Raw genomic sequence first — 26085 nt, forward strand, 5'->3', positions numbered from 1 at the left:
CTAATGAACTTGTAATTATTATTATATTGGCAGTGAAAATCTGTGAGATTTAGTGAGATTCAGTATCATGTATGTGAGGGATGGGAAATATTGAGTCCCTTTTAAAATGTGAGACTTGACAGGTATATAATTTAACATGTTTCATAATGAGTCTATACTCTGGATTGGCAGGTGGCTTCTGGGGCCCAAATGTTTTCTCAAAAGCCTCAAATCTTTTTCAGGTCTCTCTGTTAGCACTTTTCGATAAACAGGTAATGGGTTCTTAACTTAAGAAAAATTTAAATGATCAGAGCATGGCAGAATCACCAAATTGCGGTTTGACCACCACCCCTAAGACTCTAGAGGGTTAGGACAAAGACCAGTTTGACAGAATAAATATTTGCAATTTCCGTGACAACTTCTGTTTCTATTTTGTTGAACAGTACTTAACATGGATGCGCAAATTGCGAAGACCACTCAGAGTCTCACCTCTGCAGCAGAGATGCGGGACACCACCCAGATGCTTATGCAGCCCAATGCAAACTGGGAGGAGTACCTGACCCCTGCTCCCCTCTCTATTGCCATCATGGGGGAGCTGGTCTTCATCTCCTCAGGTACTGACTTCTCCATCAACAAGAACCCCCCACCAACCGGCTTCAAGTACATAAAGTATCCAGACTCCTTCAGGGCCTGTCTTATGCAAATCTGTAACTCAGGCTGGCACGCATTCAACGAGGCCCACAACAATATGGATCAGATCCGCATTCACACTGCCACAGTTCCTGATTACATGAAGGCGGCAGTCAACATCCTTTTCAAGGGCAGTGATGAAGTTATTGAAACTCTCCTGCCTAATCAACTGGAAAACATCCGCACCATTGCAGATGAGTGCGTGACACTGGCAGGAGGTGTTGAAAAGAAATATTCTATCGTCATCAATGTAATCCAGGAGCTGTTGGAGGCCTGTGTCAATGCTAAACACTTTTATGGAGAAGAGCTGGACACAGTTAAGATGAAACTGAAGGAAACTGAAATGAGGGAAAAGACTGCCAAAGAACTGGATGAACGGTCCAAGGAAGCAATGGAGAACATGTCAAAGCAATTGGAAGATGCACAAGATGTGTACAAGAAATCAATGGATTCCCTTCCCTTTGGGTGGGAAATGATTGGCATGGATTTTGCTGAAGGACTCTCAGGGTCCATAATAGGAGTTGTCAATGGAGCCACTGGTTTAATAACTAATCCGGTGAGTATAGCCTGCAGTGCAGTAGAGAAGGTCTCAACAACATACCACAGCATCAAACCACAAGAGGAGGACGTAGATATGGTCTCACAAATGACAATCTGCAGCAAGTCTGGAGAGATTATTTCCATTATAGCTACCCTCAAACAATTTGTCAATGACGGTAAAATAGACTGGCACAATCTCTATGATCAGAAAAATAAATGTACAAAGACTACATGGACTGAGTCTCAATTCCAAAGGATCTCTGAGGACTTGAAGAGGATGCCCCAGGGCAAACTAAAGAAGAAAGCTGTGTCACTTTGTAACATGGGCATCGCCATCTGTGAGAAGTTGGCAACGTATCAGCCAGATCAGAAGTGGGATGAGACAAAAACTAAACAGCTCATAATGACGTTACAGAAGCTGAATGATAATGCACACACTTTTGACTGTAAGAGTAAGGCCATCTCAGGTTCACCTGCTCTTACTCCCAAACCACCGATGATGTTCAAAGCAGAGAACAACAGCTCAGGACGGCAGTCTGCCAGTCAGAAAGCATCTGAGAATGCCCGTTTCCGCATCGAGCAGAGCCGAGAACAACTCAAACAAACACGGGACTCGTATGAGAAGTGTGTGGAGAACATGGAGAAGAATCGGAAGGAGATGACTGATGTCCTGGTTGAAATGCAGAACTGCAAGATCAAAGAGATTGACTTTAACACCACCATCAAAATGCTGGTCAAGGGTCTCGATGCCATGGGCAGAGTCAAGGAGCAGTGGGAGAAGATGGTGCGCTTCTTCCAGATGGTCTCCACCCTCGTGAAAACCAGCCTCAGCAAGACACTGCACAATTTTGTCACAACAGCTGATGACACAAAGAAACTTTCTTACAACGGCAAGCTCTTTGCAAAAGACCTCCTGTACAACCAGGCCTTTCAAGCCTCCAACATCGCCAGCCTGGTCCACATGATCTCAGGGACCTACACTGAAGTGTCAAACAAGTACCTCATGGATAGAGTGAGCAGTCTGGGCAAGCTCATGGCCATGGATACGAGCAAACGAGAGTTCCTTCAAGAGCGTCTGAACCTGCGGGAGACCTGCCAGGCAGCTCAGGAGGGCATCCTTCAGCTGGTCCTGAACAACAAGAAAGAATTTGAGAGGAAGACCGATGCCAGGATGGCAAAAATAGAGGGCGAGCTGATAGCCATTCTGCCAGCTGCTCTGCCTCAGGAGACTGAGAGAATCAAGGAAATAGTTCAGGCCGGGTTTAAAGAGGGGGAATTTGGTGAAGAATTAGAGGATTACTATTGATTCTACGTAAATTTTTCACACCACATTTTCCACGAAGGATAAGATAAGTAAATTACATAGTATGCTTAGAAATACTACAAGAATGTAGTCATATTTAGCTGAAAAATAACACTTTATAATGAATTATGCAGTATATACAGTGGGGAAAATAAGTATTTGAACCCCTGCCGATTTCGCAAGTTTGGCCACTTGCAAAGAAATGTGTGATCTATAATTGTAATAGTAGGTGTATTTTAACAGTGAGAAACAGAATATCAACAGAAAAATCCAGAAAACTGCATTTTATAACATTTCTGACTTAATTTGCATTTGATGCAGAAAATAAGTATTTGAACCCCTAGCAAAACATGACTTAGTACTTGGTGGAATAACCCTTGTTGGCAAGCACAGACGTCAGACTTTTCTTGTAGTTGGTCACCAGGTTTACACACTTCTCAGGAGGGATTTTGGTCCACTCCTCTTTGCAGATCCTCTCCAAATCCTTAAGGTTGCGTTTCAATGGGAGGGAATGAGGGAATGAGGTTCAAGCCCAATTTTCTACGTTACATGGCCCCATCCATCGTCCCCTCGATGCAGTGGAGTCGTCCTGTACCCTTGGCAGAGAAACAGCCCCAAAGCATAATGTTTCCACCTCCATGCTTGACGGTGGGGATGGTGTTCTTGGGGTAATATTCAGCATTCTTCCCCCTCCAAACGCGGCAAGTCGAGTTGATGCCAAAGAGCTTGATTTTGGTCTCATCTGACCACATCCTGTCTCCCAATCCTCCTTAGAATCATTCAAGTGTTCATTGGCAAACTTCAGACGGCCCTGTACATGTGCTTCCTTGAGCAGGGGGACCTTGCGAGTGCTGTAGTACTTCAAACCATTAAGGCGTAGTGTATTGCCAATGGTTTTCTTGGTGACTGTGGTCCCAGCTGCCTTGAGATCATTCACAAGCTCCCCCTGTGTAGTTCTGGGGTTATTCTGCACCTTTCAGATGATCACCGATACCCCACGAGGGGATACCTTGCATGGAGCCCCAGACCTAGAGCGATTGACAGTTGTTTGGTGTTGCTTCCATTTACGAATAATCGCACCAATAGTTGTCTGCTTCTCACCAAGCTGCTTGCCGATGGTTTTGTAACCCATTCCAGCCTTGTGCAGGTCTACAATCTTATCTCTGACGTCCTTGGTCAACTCTTTGGTCTTGCCCATGGTGGTGAGGTTGAAGGTGTGAAGTATGATTCTTTGGACAGGTTTCTTTTATACACGTCACCAGTTGAGATCACGTGTACCTTGTTAGGCCTAATGAGGACTAATCTGTGTGCTTCTTGGGCACATAACTGGTCATTGGGAGCCAGAATTCTTGCTGTTTGCTTGGGGGTTCAAATACTTATTTTCTGCATCAAATACAAATAAAGTCATAAATGTTATAAAATGCAGTTTTCTGGATTTGTTTGTTGATATTCTATTTTTCACTGTTAAAATACACCTACCATTACAATTATAGATCACACATTTCTTTGCAAGTGGCCAAACTTGCGAAATCGGCAGGGGTTAAAATACTTATTTTCCCCACTGTATTCTTATATTTGTTTTTTAAATTCTTGACTGTAATTTTTTTAATAAGATACCAAGTCTGTAACATCAGTAATCTAAGAACCTTCTGACACTGTAGCCTGTAGATGTTGGGGATAAAAACAAGACAATATATCAGTCTCTAGATAATCATGTTATATCAGTTTGGTTACTACACACTCCTGATAATGTGCTTTATTACTTCCTTAAAGTTAATTTACAGATGCTACTAATTAGTTTGTAATCGATGTGACAATGTACACCTTAGTAAAGCATGAATCCGTGTAATCCTGTTAGATTTGTTTGGTCATAGTTACCAAGACAAAGTAATGCATGTCACACTCGGGAGAGAAGCAGACATATAGAGAGTGTGAACCACAATCAGAAGGGGAAAGTCATGAACAGAGAAAAGCTATAGATCAGTTTGAGTCTCTAAAGAAATACATATTACTTTAGAAATTAAGTGTTCTGACTGTACATGCTTAATACGCCAAACATTTCTTTCACAATAAAGCCTTTACTTGTCAGGTCTTGGCTCTATTATTTTGACTCCAGCAGAATCAGTAAGGTTTTAATGTTTGTTATGGTCTGTATACTGGGAAATGTACTGGCTATGAGGAATACTGGACCAATCCTGACTCATGTAGTGTCTCTCCAGTATTGAAGTTATCTTTTACATGCTTAAAAGTTAACATTATTGCTTTTGCTCTCACACTATGGCTAGATCTCTTAACGTCACATGTACTTCCAACTCTAGCTCGCCACCATCTAGTCTAATTAGAGATCCCACTTCTCTATGGTACGCCACAGGCTACCCAGGGTAATGGCAACTACTAGCCCAAGTGAGTAATAAACCATAATAAAACAATTTAATTTAGCTTGACAATTCTCAGGTCTGGGCTCTAGTATTCAGCTGTCTGGACTATAGTTCAGCTGTTTCAGAAACAAAGGTGTTAATTGTAGTGATGTTACTGAGACTGGTGATGAAACTAATGGTGGTTCTACAGGAGCTGCAGAAAGTGTTTACTTAACAGTGAAAAACTAACTATGAATCATGTGTGCGATTGTACACATTTGTACAATACACATTGTACATAATTTGTCAATGATGAAATGAAACATTACCTCGTTAATAAGTACTGGATATAAATAAGCTTAACACTTGGAAGAGTATATCAGTTTATGGACAAACCTATAGCCAGCAATGGTTGAGTATGTTAAGTATGAGTTTTTTTGTTTTGTTTTCATGCACTTGGAAGTATTGACCTCATTTTCAAAAACATCGGCAACCAGACAATCAAGATATTCGCATTCTGTATTCTGAATCCCTCAAAAGGTATGAATAAGGGCAAAGAAAAATAAACTTGCAAAACCAACTGAAAGATCTAGAAGAATCAATTAACTCCGGTGCTGAATCCTTGTGACAGCACCAGAATTCAATTTTGAGACAACAGGAACAGCGAGCTAAAGGAGTCTCTGGCGGCCTCTAGAGGCCAAATAATTAATCAAACTCGTGACACTTCCCTTCTGCACACAATGAACACGGAACACATGGTTCTGCCCATAGACATATCTATGTATATGTCTATATGTATATATATGTCTATGTATATGTCTATATGTATATATGTCTATGTATATGTCTATATGTATATATATCTATGTATATGTCTATATGTATATATGTCTATGTATATGTCTATATGTATATATGTCTATGGTTATGTCTATATGTATATATGTCTATGTATATGTCTATATGTCTATGTATATGTCTATATGTATATATGTCTATGTATATGTCTATATGTATATATATATCTATGTATATGTCTATATGTATATATGTCTATGTATATGTCTATATGTATATATGTCTATGGTTATGTCTATATGTATATATGTCTATGTATATGTCTATATGTATATATGTCTATGGTTATGTCTATATGTCTATATATCTATGTATATGTATATGTCTATATGTATATATGTCTATGTATATGTCTATATGTATATATGTCTATGTATATGTCTATATGTATATATGTCTATGTATATGTATATATGTCTATGGTTATGTCTATATGTCTATATGTATATATGTCTATGGTTATGTCTATATGTATATATGTCTATGGTTATGTCTATATGTCTATATGTCTATGGTTATGTCTATATGTCTATATGTATATATGTCTATGGTTCTGCCCACCCCTCCTCCCTTTTCTTCCTCTATCTGGTCGGCCCCAAGCACATGTGGGTTCAGGCTCTAGGGGGTTCAATCACTGCGTTAAATGTTGGAGAACATCTTAATGTTATGTGTTTCTGGTAAACACAATGCAGGGAACAACCAATATATCATTTTTGGGTTTTTAAATCCTCAAATATCTAAATCTGATATCGTTGTATCTGATTTAATCAAGTCTGTATATGTAAGGGATAATGTATTGTCCGGAGGTCATTATCCAAAAATAAATCCCGACGGGGCGAACAGCACCCCGACAAGCAGCGGAGGGGTGTTATTTCGTCCTGAAGGGATTTATTTTTGGATAATGACCGACGTTGGGATGGCCCATTCAAATCAACGATACTTTTTGGAACATTCTGAAGAGCCGTATAATAAATGGAAATAAAAATCCTATATCGATTAGGCTCTATTCGATTACGATTAGAAGTGAAATAAAGAATTGTGGACAACACAATTTTAAGTTATTTTCGAGGCAATTTATTTTATGACTCATCAGGTGAGCCATAAACACATCCTTTTATTTGGTTTGCTGGTAATATGCTTAACATTCATATGACTGCCAATCAAATATGAATCACTTTTTCTGAGTGTATATTTTATATGAAGAGATGACATCAGACTTTAGGGGAAACATGTGGGAAATTAAACAGAGCAAAAAAAAAGTCAGTGCAAGATCCACTAAACAACATACCATTTCCCTTTTCAATCATTAGGCATTTCATCTATCCACCAAGAAAAGCATTTTTAAAGGGTTTCTTTTCTCTTTCCACTGAAACCACTGGCCTCAGGTCATCTCAGCAGTACAGCTAGTGTTTACGATTATGTCCATAAACATGACAACAATAGAGCAAACCAACAACAAGATACATTACAGCAATGACAGTGAGAGTTATGCAAATCAGTAGAAACCGTCTCCATTATTGGTGTCAGCAAGTTGTTTTAGTTCATTCTGGTTCTTCCTCATATCCCACATTAGGCTCTTTATGCCTTCTGTGTGCAGCAGGTCATCTCCAGTGATCTGACCAAGTGCTGTTGTCATCTCCTCCATCACCGTCATCACAGGCTCCAGCAGGATTAGTTGTCGGGTCTGCAGCTCTGCCACGCTCCCCACTCCATACAGCAGCCCCAACTGATGGACAGTGTTCCTCACTTTAGCCTGAACATCAGCAACAACCTCCCGCTGCACAGACACACCCCGCCGCTTGGCCTCCATCTCACAAATCTTATTGTCAGCCTCTTCGATGACGCACACAGCTTCATCGATCAAGGACCTGCACTCAGACACTTTGTCAGAGTATGAGCTCACCTGAGATTCACAGTTCTCCACCTCCTTATTAGCACCATCTACAGCATCAGAGGCCTGATTCATGTCTGTCTGACCAACACCAACCATAACTGCCCCTGAAAGGTAAATTGAAAACAGCTGCCTTAAAATCATTGGTCATTGGCTATAATTTCAATACTGTATGGTAGTCACCAGTTACCATGACCATTGTGTCTGTACCTAGTTACATCATTTTGTATGAGGAAAACACTTACATTTACTTCATCAATTAAAGGTATAGTTACTCACCAGCGATCATTCCCACAATTGGGATAAACATGAGCCCAATCCCTACATCTCGCACTGTCTGAGCGCTGTCTCTCTTCTGTCTCATGCTGTCTAAGGTGTCTTCTGCTGACTTCAGGGATCTCCTCTCTGTCTCCAGAGCTTTACTGTAACTCTCTAGAGAGGACCTGTGTGACTCCAGCTGTGTCTTTAATTTTTCTAACTCGCTCTCTCTCTGCTTTTTCTGATTCGCTAAATCACTCTGCTCTGCAGTGAGTCTCTCAGTCTCCCCATCCAGGCGTTGAAGCTCTTTTCCGGCCACCAGCTCTGACTTTTCCGTCTGCTGCTTCATGTTTTCAATCTCTTGTCTGATATCATGAAAGGTCTGGCATCCAGGAAGGACAATGTCTGCATTGACACTGAGGAGCATGTCCAAGACGTTGTTGAAGGAATGGAGCCCACTCTTCAGGGGTCCAATCACAGCCTGGGCCAGTTCCCTCGACTCCAAGTCATCTCCAGATCTGTGGGTGCGGAGAAGAAAAGGTTAAGGACAACTAGAAACTGAACAGGGAGACCTCAGATTAGCTAAATGGAGCTCCCCAACAACATACAGTACAATGTTTCCCCCTAACTGTAGTGTTTATCACCTTTGTACAGACTGATTCTAAACCAATTCAATAGAAGCATATATGACAATACTTAAGAATAAGGATTTGTAACATACAGTTCCTCCACTTACTCATATGGTGAAACCTCCTTCATGTTTCCTATAAGATAAACATAAGGCCATGTTAATACACTGAAACCGATTTTCTTATTGTTTTCCTTTTCCCCAGTGATTAACATTGATCACATATATAATGTAGTTCCAGACTCATCTATGTGCATGTCCAGGGATCATGTCCAGGGACTGTGAAACTCAAATGAAAGAAACAACAATGGTACCCTTTGTGTGCAGAGGTAATTCTGGAGTACAATTGGCAAAAACAGGACCAGTGAAAACATGGGGGGGGGGGGTTAAGCAGGATGTATATCACACCCTCACACATATACCCCAGTTAAGTAACAAAGTTTACATTAAACTGTCGCGGTAGTAGTGAGGGAGGCTAGATAAAGCCCTAAAGGGAAATCTACTCTTTATTTATAGTTACTGGTAAAAGGTAACATGGCACACTTTATTTATTTATTTTTTCTGAGTATAATTTGCTGCAAGGGCTTTTACTAATTCCGACAGGAAAGGGGGACTTTTAAGTTTCTAATAAAAAGCCACCTAAGGAAACAGACAGGAAGTGCATGTGTAGGACACCGGTAGAAGCCTTTGCTGAACAAAAGAACCTGGAGGATTTCCGTGTGGAGACCTGTTGCCAGTTTGTGGAGTATATTCCTCTCTTACTTGTCTGTTTGGAAATCGTGGATTATACCCATAGAAAACATTTACAAGGATTTTAAAGACAGAAATGATATTTCAAGTGCATATCTTATTGTTCGAATATCAGCCTTTGTTTGGCAAACCAAGGGTTAGATGGGCCTATAAAAGACTGATGTCTGGAGATGAATTTTAAACTGGGAGATATTGAAGATGAGTCTAGACAGTTCTCGTCATTTTATTTCCTTTCACCTTGGTCTTGCCCAAATGGTCACCAACTGGAGATAACTCTTCCTCCACCTCACCAGCACCTAGTTGCCTTCATCCTTTTCCTTTTTGGATAAAGCTTCTTCTATCCACAGCCTTCAAGTCTTGCCTTAGCGAAATTAGCTAGCTAGTTACCACCACTTTCAAGTGGCACCCAGGACACGTGCCGTACCTGCCATACCCTAGAGACGCCATTGCCCATACCCCACATTGTGTGTGTGTGTGCGCGCACATGTGTGTGTATGTGTGTGTACCCCTGCGTAGTTATTGGGTATAGATGATAGCCCAATAACCCACAATAATGTTTGTGCGTGTGTGAATGTGTGTGTACCCCTACAAAAGTCTTAATAGCCCCATACCCCTCATTAAAGTGTGTGGGTGTACGCACACACTTGCCAAACACTCACACACACACACACACACACATCTTACATTTCCTACCTTCGTCTCTGTGCCCAACTGCCATTTTGTTTTTGAAACTCAGGGAGGATTGAGTAAAATGTATTAAATGACGATTCCCTAATTTCTGCATAGTTTGTGCTTTCAGTTAAAAAGTGCAGCTCTGTCTCTATCGTCCCCAGACTACAGTGTGAGTATCAGTCTCTCCTCTCTGAGCAGCCAGGTCTGCCTGTGTCTGCCTTCTTCAATGGTACACCGTCAAGGTATTCTTCTGTTTGATGTCTTTTACAGTTGTATATTCGAAGGGTTTTATTCTTTTCACATCCTAACGGCAATTAATAAATAAAATGCTCTGATAATGAAAAGAAGAAAAACGTCATCTGTGGCAGTCGCAGGGTTGTAAAAAGCCCATCTAAAAATATCAATCGGCATTAATACAATGACCGGGTGGCCTACCTACCTACCTGAAGGCATTTTGCCTGTGCACTCATTGCACATGACCCAAGTCACACAACAATGGCAGAGAAAGTGCAGTCAAAATTTCCAGTTCCAGTCAGAAAATGTCCATTCTCAGGTTCCTTCGGGGGCGCTCTTGAGAGTCCAAAATAATCAAGTATACTTTTGATACTTTTCCTATATTGCACCGTACAAATAACAGCACTGCTTTCAGCGGGGGCGCTCGTGAGAGTCCAAAATAATCAAGTATACTTTTGATACTTTTCCTATATTGCACCGTACAAATAACAGCACTGCTTTCAGCGGGGGCGCTCGTGAGAGTCCAAAATGATCAAGTATACTTTTGATACTCTGTTTTAGACATATTTCACCATACAAATAACAGCACTGCTTTCATTTTTTTATGCTATTGGTTAGGTTTAAAAACATATATTTAGTGGTGCTCGAGATCGCTCATTGCAACCTGCTGTGTAGTTCACTTCATTTGTTACTGGACACATGGACATTGACTGTTTGGGGTGTCCATACCATGAAATCCCTGATTGTAGGGATACTGTTCACCTAAACTAAAGCAACATTTTGCAGGATAGAAACAGGATCGGCAACGTTCATGATGGGCACCTATTTGGATATGCAACGGTTTGGCTCACGAATAAACACAATTAGATAACATCTTGAAGGATAGAAACCTGATATAAATACAAAGATTTCTTCTTTTTTTTTACTCATTTATACTTCTTTACTCATATTCACCAACCCTTAATATTTTATAGATGTTACCAGTGCATAACATAAGTCTTTATTGCTATAGCCCCAAATATTTTCCACTTAACCCCTAAAATTATCTAAGTATCTATCTGACATGTTTCAGCAGTAGGTACCACTCAGATCGCAGCATACATTTCTATTAGTAAAACCCACTGTCCAAACTAAACAGGGTGAAGCAGCACTCAGCCACTATGCGGTTCACCTCTGGAACCAACTTCCAGAAGACATTAAAAATGCTCCAACTACTTTCAGTTTTAAATCTAGACTAAAGACCAAACTTTTCTCAGATGCCTTCTGCTAACTAGCCATGAACAGTTCCTTTGAAGTATTATTGCTTACTGTAGTAGACTAGTGATTGTTATTATTCTTTTTATGCTTTTATTTCCTATATTTTACTATTTTCATGCCTTAATGTTCTCATGCTTTTATTTTCTATATTTTACTGTTTTTATGATCATGCACTGACCTTTTGCTTTTTTTTATGTGAAGCACATTGTTGTGCATGTATGTGAAGCACATTGAATTACCACGGTGTATGAATTGTGCTATATAAATAAAATTGCCTTGCCTTGCCTAAAATAGTGCTTTCGCCCCAAAAAAGGAGGTGGTCATACCAAAACTGTGTAACAGAGTGGAATTTGACTTGCAGCATCCAAAAGGAGGGGGCAGTAATCAAGAGCTCCACAGTGCACACAAAGTTGGAAGAGGCGCGCACCCAGATGTGAAGCCCCCGTGAAAAACTCCGATACAGCCTTTTTAGCAATTTCATGAAGAAACATCAAGGAAAATCATTGAGCGTGGGTATTATACAATGTATTGAATCATGTTGATGCCAAACAAACACCCGTTTACTGGCGTGACAATATAGCAACCCAGGGTAGATAGGAACACTTGCATTATTGACATGACCTTAAGATTGACATGACCTTATTTTCAAAGCACACTTGAGGAACAAAAGCCATACATATAGGCCATATAAGAATAAAAAAAGAAAACAAAATAATTTTCTGTCTTGGCACGCATGTAATCCTAATATTTACCCACCATTGCCAATCTCCCTTTTAAGGAATTTCTCCAGAGCTCAGTTCTGTCTTGAACGATATTAACACTTCCAGACCCAAGGCTTTTTTTTTACTATGTTAGGTAGTCTGCCATGCCTGATATTTTTGTATATTTCACCTAACTAAAAACCATGAGGCAAAAGTGGCATTTATGATTATATTCTAGAACACCTCAGCAATAATAAAATGAGAGTAAAAGGAATGTAGTAAAAAACGTTTTTTATTAAAATGAAATCTAAAGACACTAAAATTAAATCTAGTTTTAGAGGTGCCCAGACTTTGTACAAAAACACATTGTTAATATTTTGGAAGTTTTCTTCTTTACTCTGAGCCCTGTAAACATAGGTGTTTGCCCCACATAGGTGAGTTTATCATTCAGAAAGTGTGTGTTGTTTCAATACTCATTTTAAGTAATATACAATGTAACACTTTCCTTCACTTAGACCACTATGCATATTGATGAGAAAGGTGTGAACATTCTGGGACACCTCGGTCAAGAACAATGGCCATGACGTAATGGGCCTGGAATGTCTTTGTTCCTACAGGTTTACTTGACACATCACGACCCAATAGTGATCACTGAATTACCATCTCCTTATCATATGAATAGTTGTCATTTGCTAATGGGAGGGTCGAAACCTCACTCAGAGGCTGAAATTTGCAAGGGATTCGTAATATTGTCCTTACAAAGTGATTATTTATATTTTAGTTTCAAACTTTACATATTTTAAAAGAAAAGGGTTTGAGGTTGCTGTGGGTGTTAGTTTTATGTTTCTAGGACAAAAACTCGCAGAGATTTTTAAATATATTAATCAAAATACCAAAAAGTCCCCCACGGGGCCCCGTGGGGCTTGAAGAGTTAAATGATCTCAAGATAAAATACTTACGTATGTTGCCAGCTGGTTTGTCACTTGAGGCTCACTCTGACTGTCTGTCAAGATTGTGGAGAGAGCGTCGCCGCTTTTATGCTGGACAACTGAAAATGAAACTGAACGCTGCTTTCCTGCGTGACTTCTCTGTGAACACCAGTAATAGACTGAGAGGTCCTATGAGCTGTGGTCTGTGGTCTAGGGCTGTCCCATTGCTTTGCAGGAACTGTCATAATAAAAGGAAACTGGATAACAGTATAATTGTCACGTCAGCGCTGAACCCTGCTCCTGCCACGCCCCCTCCTGACTCTGACCACCTGCCTCAATCACCTTCCCAATCCCCTGATTGCCTGCACCTGCCTCAGTCCCACGAATACTGATCACACTCAGCCTGGACTCACACGTACGCGTTGGAATCGGATGGCGGAGGAGGAGTCTGGCACATGGGGTTGTGTTGATAACAGAGACGTTATAGTGAGATTGACAGGTCAACAAACCAATCACGTCACTAGCAAGCTGTTTACCTTGTGAGTAGTAGCATGCTGACATTAGATAGGTGACTCAGACACCTCGCAAATCCTATCAGACGTATTTTTCAGTTACAATAAAGGGATTGTACAGTGTCTATTTCTCTGTAACTTTAAAAAAATCTAAGCAAAAAAAAGTCAAACAAACAACTTTTAGGTGCTAATACGACCATCTACGGAGTTTGGTCTGCCATCTTTTTTTTTGGAGCTTCCCGCTCTTTAGACGTGAGCATAAACGAGATCTGATTGGCTAGCGCCTGGGCTGTCAGTTATGCATGAAATGCAATTTGATTGGCTGAGGCATGCGTTGCCTCTCGAAAAGTTGAACATTTTTCAACTCTTGCCGCAAGCAACGCATGAAACGCAACGCAACGGAACCCAACAGAGCCACAATTCAGTTCGGCAAAGGATGACGTCACCCCATTCAAAGTGAATGGGGATCCCTCAACCTTGACGGATCAACGCATTCCAATGCATACGTGTGAGTCCAAGGTCACCGATCACCTTCCCTGTTTGTTTTCCCGTTCCCTGGTTGACCATCAATAACAACTGTACTGTTATCTCTGAGTCCTGACGTCCATGACAATAATGCTTTGCAAGCACTATAATTAAAGTTTGCTGTGTGTCCATAACCTCTGACCATTCCAGATTCACTGTGCAAATAAAGTTGAAAGTAAAGTTGAGGTCCTGAATGCTTGTAGACATACCGACTTACTAAAAACATTTTGGTTTGGTACAAGCCAGTGGAAAAAGTATCACCACCCTTGTTACGACTACCTACAGTCTGGCAAAAAAAAAATTAAGAGTCCACTTCAAAATGATCAGTTTCTCTGGTTTTATTATTTATTGTGTTTGAGTAAAATTAAAATGTTTGTTCTATAAACTACTGACAACATTTCTCCCAAATTCCCAGCTTGCTAGAACAAGTGGAGGTGTCTATGCCTCACAAAACACAGCCATTGCATTTCAGTTTATCAGTAAATACTATCTATGCTGCAACCTGAGATATGCATCTGTCTAAAGTGAACTCTGAAGAACCAATGTTCTGTTCTGTGCTGTTTTGACAGTTTACCTCTTCCTCTATTAAATGTAAAGACAAGCTGTTGTGTTGAGAAGTAGGTAACCACGAGGTGATTGCTTCCGTTGTAAAAGCTAGATCTTTGCAAGCGTAGAATGTCTCTGTGCCTGTTTGCACGTGGCAGTAGTTCGTAAGTAAAGCAATCTTTAGTTCTGCTTTTGTCAGACCTCTGAACCATTTGTGTTAGCGTGATTCTCTTCTGTGATTCTATCCTGATTAAATAACACAAAAACAAGACCGTTTCATCAGATCTTTATTTTTTGTCTCATCGACAAAGTTATTGATTCATTTCCACCACACCTACGTCGTTATTAAGCAGCGAGTCCCAATGTCAACTAAGCAATCTTTAGTTCTGCTTTTCTCAGACCTCGCATCCAGCGGCCTTCCTAACCCAGTCTTCACCCCAGCTGGAACACAGAAGCGATCAGGACACAGTATTCCAGTACTTTGAGCTGCCCATCACACAGCTACAGACACACAAGAGCATAAAGACACATATCCCTATACTTATTAACGGGTGTTGAGCTGCAGTCCCCGGTTTCCATCGTGCAGATCCCTGCTCCTCGTCCGACTTCCACGTTACATAACCCAGTCACTTCCTCTACCCCCTTGTCAGCTCAGATTACCCTCTTCATAGAGGGAAGGGACCTACCCCTACCAAAAGCCCCACTCAAGCCCATTGTGGTGCAATTGGTCATTAAATAGGCATCACGTATCATGTGAGTACAGTCCAGTGTCCAGTTCATAAAAAAGGAAGCAACACAATTAATGTTCTGTTCTGTGCTGTTTGGACAACGTACCACTTCCTCTTTTAAATGTAACGACAAGCTGTTTTGCCGGGAAGTAGCTAACCACGAGGTGATTGCTTCCATTGTGAAAACTACATCTTCTACAGAGTTTTCGTAAGCATAGAATGTCACATGCCTGTTTGCACGTGGCGGTAGTTCGTAAGTATAGCAATCTTTAGTTCTGCTTTTGTCAGACTTCTGAACCATTTGTTGGTGAATGAGCTCTGGCCTCAGCCGAGATTCTTCACTTTGTGATTCTATTCTGATTAAATGACACAAGGACAAGACATTTTCATCAGATCTTAATTTTTTGTCCTTGTCCTAACGAGGAACATGAGAAACATATTAGCAGGACTACGGGGAACTCCCTTAGGCGGACGTAATCCACATTGTAACATACCTGGCCTAAACAATAGCAGGAAAGGATTCTGACATATATAACTGACACCACAATCTGCAACAGGTCTGGATAGATTATTTCCATTATAGCAATTTTCGAACATTATGTAAATGACGGTAAAATAGACTGGAAGGATCAGAAGAATAAATGTACAAAGAATGAATGGACTGCGTCTCAATTCCAAAGGATCTCTGAGGACTTGGAGAAGATGCCCCAGGGCAAACTAAAGAACAAAGCTCTGCCACTTTGTAACATGGGCCTCACCATCTTTAGACAGTTGACAAAGTATCAGCCAGATCAGATGTGGGATGAGAAAAAACTACACAGGTCCTACAGAGGATTCAGGAGCTGAATGATAATCCCCACACTTTTGACTGTTAGATAACCTCAGGCTCACCTGCCCTTACCCCCAACCTTACCTGGTTGAAATGCAGAACTGCAAGATCAAAAAGATTGGCTTTGCTCTTTGCGAAAGACCGCCTGTACAACCAGGCCTTTCAACCCTCCAACATTGCCAGCCTGGTCCAAAGGATCTCAGGGACCTACACTGAAGTGTCCAATAAGTACCTGATTGACGGAAGGACCAGCCTGGGCAAGCTCATGGCCATGGATAAGAGCAAACCAGAGTTCCTTCAAGAGCATATAAACCTGCAGGAGTCCTGCCAGCCAGATCAGGGTGGCATCCTTCGGCTGGTCTTATGAAGAAGAAGGAATTTGGGAGCAAGACCGATGCCAGGATGGCAAAAATAGAGGGCGAGCTGGAAGCCATTCTGCCAACTGCTCCACCCATCTCTCAAAAAACCCAACCTTGATCCTGATAATCTGGCTAACTATAGGCCTATGTCCAACCTCCCTTTTTTGTCAAAAATTCTTGAAAAAGTAATAGCAAAGCAACTTACTTCGTTTCTACATAAAAACTATATCCAAGAAGACCTCCAATTTGGCTTTAGAGCCCATCACAGCACTGAAACAGCCTCAGTTAAAGTTCTGAATGACCTATTAATAGCATCTGAGCATGGGTGCATTTTAAATACTATTTCTTCTCAACCTTAGTGCTGCTTTCGACACTTTAGATCGGGGGTGTCAAACTCAAATACACAGAGGGCCAAAATTCAAAACTGCATCCAAGTCACGGGCTGGACATATTCAATATTTATTAAATATATATATATATATATATATATATATATATATATCATATGAACTTAAGTTTTAACATAGGCCTTCTGAATCTGGGACAAGCAGCCTAAAGTTATTGCCTATAAACACATAGATAATTTCTTATGCCTCTCTTTTGCCTCGCTCCATCTGTGGTCAGTCCAACAAGTTTGTCCCAAGGCAGCCCCATTTCATTTGGATACCTCTTCAAAGAGATCTTTCCCCGTAGTTGTGCCATGCATTGATTTAAATTTCAAAAGTTCATCTATAACGCACAGAGTCAAGTCCACTCCACGGATGAAGATTGACAGCTGGGTAGTATCAGATGTGTCGCCGCTCTCATCCACAGCAAGGGAGTATGCAATGAAATCTTTTCCCTTTCCCATCAGCTGTTGTTGTAGATCGGTGGCAAGGTCACATACACAATCAGCAAAGGTGTTTCTGCTCAGGCTCACATTTAAAAATGCTTGCCTTTTATCAGGGTACACGATGTCGCAAACTTTTATCATGCAGTTCTTGACAAATTCTCCCTCGGTAAAGGGTCAGGCTGCTTTAGCGATCTCCGCTGCTAAAATAAAGCTTGCCTTCACAGCAGCCTCACTTTGTGATTTGGCTTTTACACCAGCAATCTTTTTAAATCCTCTTCCTTCTGGAGCGTCTGTTTCATGTCCAGATGTTTGTACTTGTCTTGGTGTTTCGTTTCATAGTGCCGTCTTAAATGATATTCTTTCATTACAGCCACAGGTTTGCCCTTTACATGGGTAAACATATATTCTGCCAATATTGGCCATTTTTTGGAGGGGAGAGAGACTTGCGTCCTGCAAGCTTAACTTTTACTTCAGGTGATGAGGCTGCAGGCCGCAGCAGGCCAGCTCTGATAGACATTACATATTATCTGGCGGGCCAAATAAAATGACAACGTGGCCCATTCAAATCAATGGAACTTTTTGCAACATTCCATTAAGACGGCGGGCCGGATCTGGCCCGCGGGCCTTGAGTTTGACACATGTGCCCTACTACATGGACATGCGGTCCATGGTGTCATCGACCAACTTGATTGCAGTACAAGTAAATTGGACAAGAAAACATTCCAACATTCACTTTCTAACAAGCTGCCTTTTCATCAAGAGCTTGTCCACTGAAAATGTATTCTAATCAATGACATTTAAGATTAATCAATTTCGTAATGTGAACACTAAACTCATAGCTTACAAATGAAAGATGAAATAGGTAGTCGTAACAAGGGTGGTGATACTTTTCACGCTGGCTATTCAGGCTTGTACGAAACCAAAATGTTTTTAATAAGTCGGTCTACAAGCATCCAGGACCTTAACTTTACTTTCAACTTTCCACTTTATTTGCACACAGTGAATATGGAATGGTCAGAGGCTATGATAGAACACACAGCAAACTTGAATTATAGTGCTCGCAAAGCATTATACTGTTATCCAGTTTCCTTTTATTATTACAGTTCCTGCAAAGCAATGGAACAGCCCTAGACAACAGAACACAGAACACAGACCACAGCTCCCAGCTGCTCACAGGACCTCAGTCAATTCACAGAGGAGGAACTGAGCATATAGTGTAGTATAGCTCTATGCTGATGTGTTATGTTATAAACCCTCTAACTTTGATTAATAGTATCCTGCATTGTTTGCACAGTTTTGGTAAATTTTCCAGCTATAAACTGAATATGTCTAAAAGGTGGGTTTTAACCAACCCACCAGGCAGCAAAACAAAGCAGCCCTGGAATGCTACCTTTTCATTCCTTCCCAACCTAGATGACCATGAAGAGATATTCAGAATGAAACAAAAAGTGTATTGGATTAGAATGACACCACAGCTCCCGTCACACCATATTAAGGCACGTTAAGCAATTCATAATGTGCCTCCTGCTGTGGTCGGCCTACTGTCTCTGTTTCGCAACCTCCTGATTAAAGTTGCACTGAAAAATGAAGCACTGCTCCCACCCCTCCTCCTTTCTTGGAGGTCACGCAGGAAAGCAGCGTTCAGTTTCATTTTCATTTTTCCAGCATAAAAGCGGCGACCCTCTCTCCACAATTTCGACAGACTCTTAGTGGACAGTCAGAGAGCGAGCCTGAAGTGACAAACCAACTGGCAACATACGTAAGTATTTTATCATTTAATTTCATTCAGGATGGAACTGAACTCAGGTGAAATTTGTTAAAACGAGAAACGAAAAAGAAAAGCTCCGTTCAATCTTAACAAACAGTTAAAAGATGTGCTCATAGGACCATAACATTTCCGCAATGCCAATATGTTATGAATATCATTTTGAAGATGTGTTGTTTTAGATAGAAACGGCTGGCTATACTTCAGTGTATGTCAGTAATCATACCCCATGTCATCATCACGGCAAATCTTCGTATTTATTGTGTTTCTATCCTGCAAAATGTTATTTAATTATGTATATTCGTGAGTCAAACCGTTTCATATCCAAATGGGCGATCATTATGACCGTTTCCTAAGTAATTAACATTTTTATATTATTTACGTTTACCCCACTGTTGCCGTTTGCATGAATGTAGACTATTTTTATTGAGATAAAGATCCGTTGTGCGTGTTTCAGTTTAGCTACTTAAAATTGTATATCATATTCTTACTGCGAAGTGCGAACACGGCAGCATCTCACTCGTACTGCACAGCCGTCTAATGGACTTGTACTTATTATTCTATGCTATTGGGAGTGGAAGATATAGTGAGATTCTGTGACAGTACGTGAGAGTGAGTCTTACATGGATAAATCGTGAGGCATATTAAGCATCTAGCATGTTTCATTGATTCTATACTCTGGATGGGCGGGGGGCTTCTGGGGCTCAAACCCCAAATGTTTTCTTAAAAGCCCTGAATCTTTTTTTTTCTTTTCTTGTGTAGCGCCCCCTAGCTGTCCTAGCTATTTTAGTGCAGTGCGCTGCCCAAATTCCTAAACTGTTTCTTCTATATATAATTAATACTAGGTTAAAGCATACTGCTAACACTATTATTTAAGCACATTATAAATAGCTTAATTATATAGCCCCCTACCAAATATAGCAATTCAATATCTGTCTAACACTTCTACTTAGGTTAACTTATGTATGCCTATCACTATTAAACCTAACCTAGAAGGCTACTATTATCACCTAACAAACCAGTTATATAATGAATTTACCAAATACACAAGGGAATACCTTTAACCATTTACTTGGAATATGATAATGAAAAGATTATATATTTATTCAATTACACAGAATATGACACACAAACAACTACTTTGCGTCCAGTCACTTCACCTCAGAAACCTTTACCCAACACATGAGCTGAGCATGGCATATATCCTAGCATGCTATTAGCCTATACACAAGCATTGCTTATCCTAGCATGCTATTAGCACATACCCATACATAGCTTCCGATTAGCATACACACTCAATAACTCACAAACCTATTATTTCTAAGCCGGCAGACTTATATACATATAACAAACTTATTTATATATATATACTATATTGGGTACCCAAACAGATGTCAGATGAGTGATGCAGGCCTGCTTTTGTTGCTGGAGAGCGGTGGAGCCTCAAACAAAATGGCTACTTCGCGCCAAAAGCGACACACAAAGAAAACAACTCCCTCGTCGTCCTCCTCACCGTGTTGGCGAGGCTGGAATGGAGATGTCGTCGCAGCAGTCCAAGAGCTGTCGGGAACTGATGATCCAGGAACCGCTCGTCGAATGAGTGGCCGGGCTGGCTACTTTCTCTGACAGTTCTGAATCTCCTTCCACAGCACAAAGCTGAATTCGGGCTGAACTAGCTGTTGCTGTACTTCCCTAGCTATACTCCTCAGGAACTTTGTCCGAGTTCCATCACAAACCAAAGCAACACAATGCGGGAAGATGTCGCTATGTATAAGTTAACAATGAGAGTCGCTGGCTGTTCCTCCTAAATTAACTCTATACAATCTCCCGTCACACTGTTCCTTTTCGTGTCACTCCTCAATCTCCCGTCACACTCTCCCAACACCCCCTTTTATCTTCTCTCCCCTGTCCTTTCACCCTGACTTCTCATTGGATTATTATACATTTTAATTAATACCATTTTTAAACATGAAAACATTAATTACACCCTTTTAACAATATGGATTAAACCTTATAAAATAAAAATAAACAACAATAAAAATACAATCATTTCAATCAAAGGATACAACCAAATTTCCCATAGGGCTACACTTGTCTCTCTGTTAGCCCTTTTCGATAAACAGGGAACAGGTTCATAACTTAAAGCCCCATTCCGTAAGAATTGGTATTTTTTGCTACTCAGCTCCCCCTAAAGTTGCGGAGTGTAGCTCACTATTACACCACTGTCATGAATACAAATCGCAATTCGAGACCCCCTAATGGACAGTGTACACTTGTACTTAATGACAAGCTGAAGGATATGGCAGGAAAGACAATGGCAGAAGCCAAAGAAACATGTAGGCTGGCAAGATTTTACACAAATACGACTGCATAGTTTTATTTATTGTGACGTCTGAGATGAACGCTAACATAACCAAAGAATAACAAAAAGGCCCATATACATTGTTTTCTAAACGTTTGAACGTGGAGTATGTATAATCTAATAGAATATTGTTGGCAACATGCTTAATATACATTGGACAGTGTAATTTATTACAATCTAGCTAAGTTAGGTTTTCAAGGTTGTAAACACTTCCAAGGTTAATAGGCGTGAGATTGACGAAGACTGATCAAACTTTTTGAAGTGAAATGGATTTATTTGGATGTTAGTCAGGATGGGTCGATGACTTTTGGCATCTTGAAAAACTACAAATCTCGGTGAGACAGGGATTAAACAAAAATGGTGCAGCCTATGTCGAATTCTTTCATAAATTACATTGGCAGGGATGTTTATGATAAAAACAAGCGAGTCAACAACTTTCCTAACACAGCCAAACATCAAGCAAGCGCAACACAAGACATAGCAAGACAGCTAATACGTTATTACTGACTAGTCCAACAGAAAGAAGGCCAGCTCGGCAACTGACTTGCTTGGTTACTTGTCCGGTTTCTTGCTTGGTTATTTGTTCTGTCTCTTGCTCGGTTACTCTCTTCCTATCATCCGACAATGTGTTCCACTTTTCTTCGTCGCCTCTGCTATGATGTCCATACAGAGATTACTGCGCTAGCGTCCTCCTAAAGCTACCACATGGGTCTAGTTGTTGTTGCGTGAGGTGGTGCCATTAATCACCACGTAGGTCTCACAAGAGGTCCCCCAAAGTTACATAGTGTAATACCAGGCGGACCAGGCGTGCTGTGGCAGTGGCACAGACGCCATTCTCCATATTACAAGTCAGTGTACCACAAAAATTATTTTGAAGCTGTTATTTTAAGGTAAAACTGTTGCATAATGTTGCTTGTGAATAAGAATGATCAGAGCCTGGCAGAACCACCAAATTGCCTGAATGTGACCACTACCCCTAAGACTCTAGAGGGTTAGGACAAAGTCAATAAACACTTGCAATTTCCATGACATCTCCTGTTTCTATTTTGTTGAACAGTACTTAACATGGATGCGCAAATTGCGAAGACCACTCAGAGTCTGACCTCTGCAGCAGAGATGCGGGACACCACCCAGATGCTGATGCAGCCCAATGCAAACTGGGAGGAGTACCTGACCCCTGCTCCCCTCTCTATTGCCATCATGGGGGAGCTGGTCTTCATCTCCTCAGGTACTGACTTCTCCATCAACAAGAACCCCCCACCAACTGGCTTCAAGTACATAAAGTACCCAGAGTCCTTCAGGGCCTGTCTTATGCAAATCTGTAATTCAGGCTGGCACGCATTCAACGAGGCCCACAAGAATATGGATCAGATCCGCATTCACACGGCCAGAGTTCCTGATTACATGAAGGCAGCAGTCAAGATCCTTTTCCAGGGCAATGATGAAATTATTGAAACTCTCCTGCCCAATCAACTGGAAAACATCCGCACCATTGCAGATGAGTGTGTGACACTGGCAGAAGGTGTTGAAATAAAGTATTCTGATGTCATCAATTTAATCCAGGAGCTGTTGGAGGCCTGTGTCAATGCTGAACACTTTTATGGAGATGAGCTGGAGGAAGTTAAGAGGAAACTGGAGGAAACTAAAATGAGGGAGAAGACTGCCAAAGATCTGAATGAGCGGTCTAAGAAAGCAATGGAGGCCATGTCAAAACAACTAGAAGAAGCACAAGATGGGTTCAATAAATCAATGGATTCCCTTCCCTCTGGGTGGGACGTGATTGGCATGGATCTTGTTGAAGGAATCACAGGGGCTGCGACAGAAATGGTCATTGGAGTCACTGCTTTAATAAGTGCTCCTGTGAAAACAACCTGCAGTTCAGCACAGAGGCTCTCAACAACATACCACAACATCAAACCACAAGAGGAGGCCGTAGATATGGTCTCACAAATGACAATCTGCAGCAAGTCTGGAGAGATTCTTTCCATTATAGCAATTCTCATGAAACATGTCAAAGAAGGCAAAATAGACTGGAAAGAACTGTATGACCAGAAGAAGAAATGTGCAAAGACTATATGGACTGAGTCTCAATTCCAAAGGATCTCTGAGGACTTGAATAAGATGCCACAGGGTGAACTAAAGAAGAAAGCTCTGTCACTTTGTAACAAGGGCATCGCCATCTGTAGACAGCTGGCAAAGTATCAGCCAAATCAGAAGTGGGATGAGAAAAAAACTAAACAGCTCATAAAGAACTTGCAGGAGCTGAATGATGATGCCCTCGCTTTTGACTGTAAGAGTAAGGCAACATCAGGTTGTCCTGCCCTTACCCCCAAACCACCCATGATGTTCAATGCAGAAAGCAACTGCTCAGGACGACAGTCTGCCAGTCAGAGTGCATGTGAGAATGCCCGTTTCCGCATCGAGCAGAGCCGAGAACAACTCAAGCAAACACATGACTCATATGAGAAGTGTGTGGAGAACATGGAGAAGAATCAGAAGGAGCTGACTGATGTCCTGGTTGAAATGCAGAACTGCAAGATCAAAGAGATTGACTTTAACACCACCATCAAAATGCTGGTCAAGGGTCTCGATGCCATGGGCAGAGTCAAGGAGCAGTGGGAGAAGATGGTGCGCTTCTTCCAGATGGTCTCCACCCTCGTGAAAACCAGCCTCAGCAAGACACTGCACAATTTTGTCACGACAGCTGATGACTTAAAGAAACTTTCTTACAACAACAAGCTCTTTCTAAAAGACCTCCTGTACAACCAGGCCTTTCAAGCCTCCAACATCGCCAGCCTGGTCCACATGATCTCAGAGACCTACATTGACGTGTCCAACAAGTACCTGATGGACAGAGTGAGCAGCCTGGGCAAGCTCATGGCCATGGATAAGAGCAAACCAGAGTTCCTTCAAGAGCGTCTGAACCTGCAGGAGTCCTGCCAGGCAGCTCAAGACGGCATCCTTCAGCTGGTCCTGAAGAACAAGAAAGAATTTGAAAGGAAGACCGATGCCAGGATGGCAAAAATAGAGGGCGAGCTGGAAGCCATTCTGCCATCTGCTCTGCCTCAGGAGACTGAGAGAATCAAGGAAATAGTTCGGGCCGGGTTTAAAGAGGGGGGAGTTGGATTAGATAATTACTGCTGATTCAAATTAATTTTGTTACACCACATTTCCCATAAATTACGAAGGGTTAGAGAAGTAAATTACATACGATTGTAGGCACACTTGGAATTCGTCCATTGTGTTTGACTTTAATCAGTAACTTGCGTATGGTTTAATCAGTAACTTGCGGAGGGTTTAATGAGTAACTTGTGTATGGTTTAATCAGTAACTTGCGTATGGTTTAATCAGTAACTTGCGTATGGTTTAATCAGGACCCTACGCAAACAGTGTGCCTCCTCCAAGACTGTAGCAAGATGCCACTTTAACCACGCCCCCTGAACTGGATACAAGACCACCAGTCGTGTCCATTGTTCTCTGTCTCTTGTTCGCCCCCTCCAAGGGTGCACATGCCTCTCTCTCGCCACCGGTGTTGCGCGGCACACATCTCTCTTGTTCAAACTGCAATGGAACGAGCGATCGAATCCTCCAACATAAACTGCAGTGAAACAAAGACGACATCACAGCAAGGACAATTTCCTCCATCTACGGACATCATCATCCCTTCTCTACGCCTCATGAACATCGGATCCGCCAGCACAACCCTTTTTCACAAAGGACTGGTAACTCCGACTTAACTGGGCATTTAGCTATCTTAGGTACCTCCAAAAACATACTCACCAACTGGCTAAGCATAGGACTGTTTACCTTTGCCATTGTTCACATAGTACGAAACCGTTGATGTATAATTGTATGGTTATTTGGTAGTTGGCTTCGCCACACCATCTAAGGGTTATCGTTAGGATTGCTCCTCAGAGACATAGGATCACTAACCATTTCCCTGTTCTAACATGGCATCGTAATCACACAAGATTACATATACATTGGCCTTCACATAGCCACACACGTGAAGGGAACACTCGAAATTCGCGCTGCACATAGGCTCATCCCTTGTTCACATCACATGTATGTTTGCGAACGTGCACACACATGCACGCGGAACTACAGTGATCGAACAAAGGAACACACACACACATTCATTCTGGCAAACTCCCGAGCACACAAGCTCACACACGCACACTCCCTCTCTTTCACACACACACTCACTTCCCTTTAATTCATTAGTTAGTACATTTAGTTTGATTATATATTGTGTGTTGTTGTTTCTCATCATCGTGTTAATAAATGCTTTGATTTTTATACGCTGGTCTATTTAATGTTACACAAGAATGAATGCTGCCAACCTCTTCTATTCAGAACTCTAAAGACCTTCAACCTTGCTATGAAGAAGGTAACTTTGGTTGTAGTTATTAATTGAATTATTAATCAGAGTTCCAAATTGATAGTTTAAATATATTTTATGAGACTGATATATTTCATGAGACTGATTTGTGGGTGATCTTCATTTTGACCACTGTGGAGGACACTACAGTTTGTGTGGTGCCCCCCAGGTGTTCAACTTAATTGATCTGCCTTTGTGT

At 41.3% G+C, this 26085-nt stretch overlaps 2 protein-coding genes across 2 annotated transcripts; both read left to right on the forward strand.

Annotated features, from left to right (window-relative positions):
• The first annotated feature begins 383 nt into the window (after window positions 1-383).
• LOC105909798 lies at window positions 384-2704 on the forward strand. The gene has a single exon (XM_012838462.3). The coding sequence runs from the start codon at window positions 431-433 to the stop codon at window positions 2513-2515; it is 2085 nt and encodes a 694-aa protein (XP_012693916.2). The 5' UTR covers window positions 384-430; the 3' UTR covers window positions 2516-2704.
• A 19827-nt stretch (window positions 2705-22531) lies between these two features.
• LOC105899591 lies at window positions 22532-24726 on the forward strand. The gene has a single exon (XM_031580372.2). The coding sequence runs from the start codon at window positions 22571-22573 to the stop codon at window positions 24647-24649; it is 2079 nt and encodes a 692-aa protein (XP_031436232.1). The 5' UTR covers window positions 22532-22570; the 3' UTR covers window positions 24650-24726.
• Window positions 24727-26085: the final 1359 nt, after the last annotated feature.

The sequence above is a fragment of the Clupea harengus genome, chromosome 14, assembly GCF_900700415.2.
Source record: "Clupea harengus chromosome 14, Ch_v2.0.2, whole genome shotgun sequence".
Classification (NCBI taxonomy): Eukaryota; Metazoa; Chordata; class Actinopteri; order Clupeiformes; family Clupeidae; genus Clupea; species Clupea harengus.

Coding starts and splice junctions, on each gene's coding strand:
- LOC105909798 (XM_012838462.3), top strand. CDS start 431: ATGGATGCGCAAATTGCGAAGACCACTCAGAGTCTCACCTCTGCAGCA.
- LOC105899591 (XM_031580372.2), top strand. CDS start 22,571: ATGGATGCGCAAATTGCGAAGACCACTCAGAGTCTGACCTCTGCAGCA.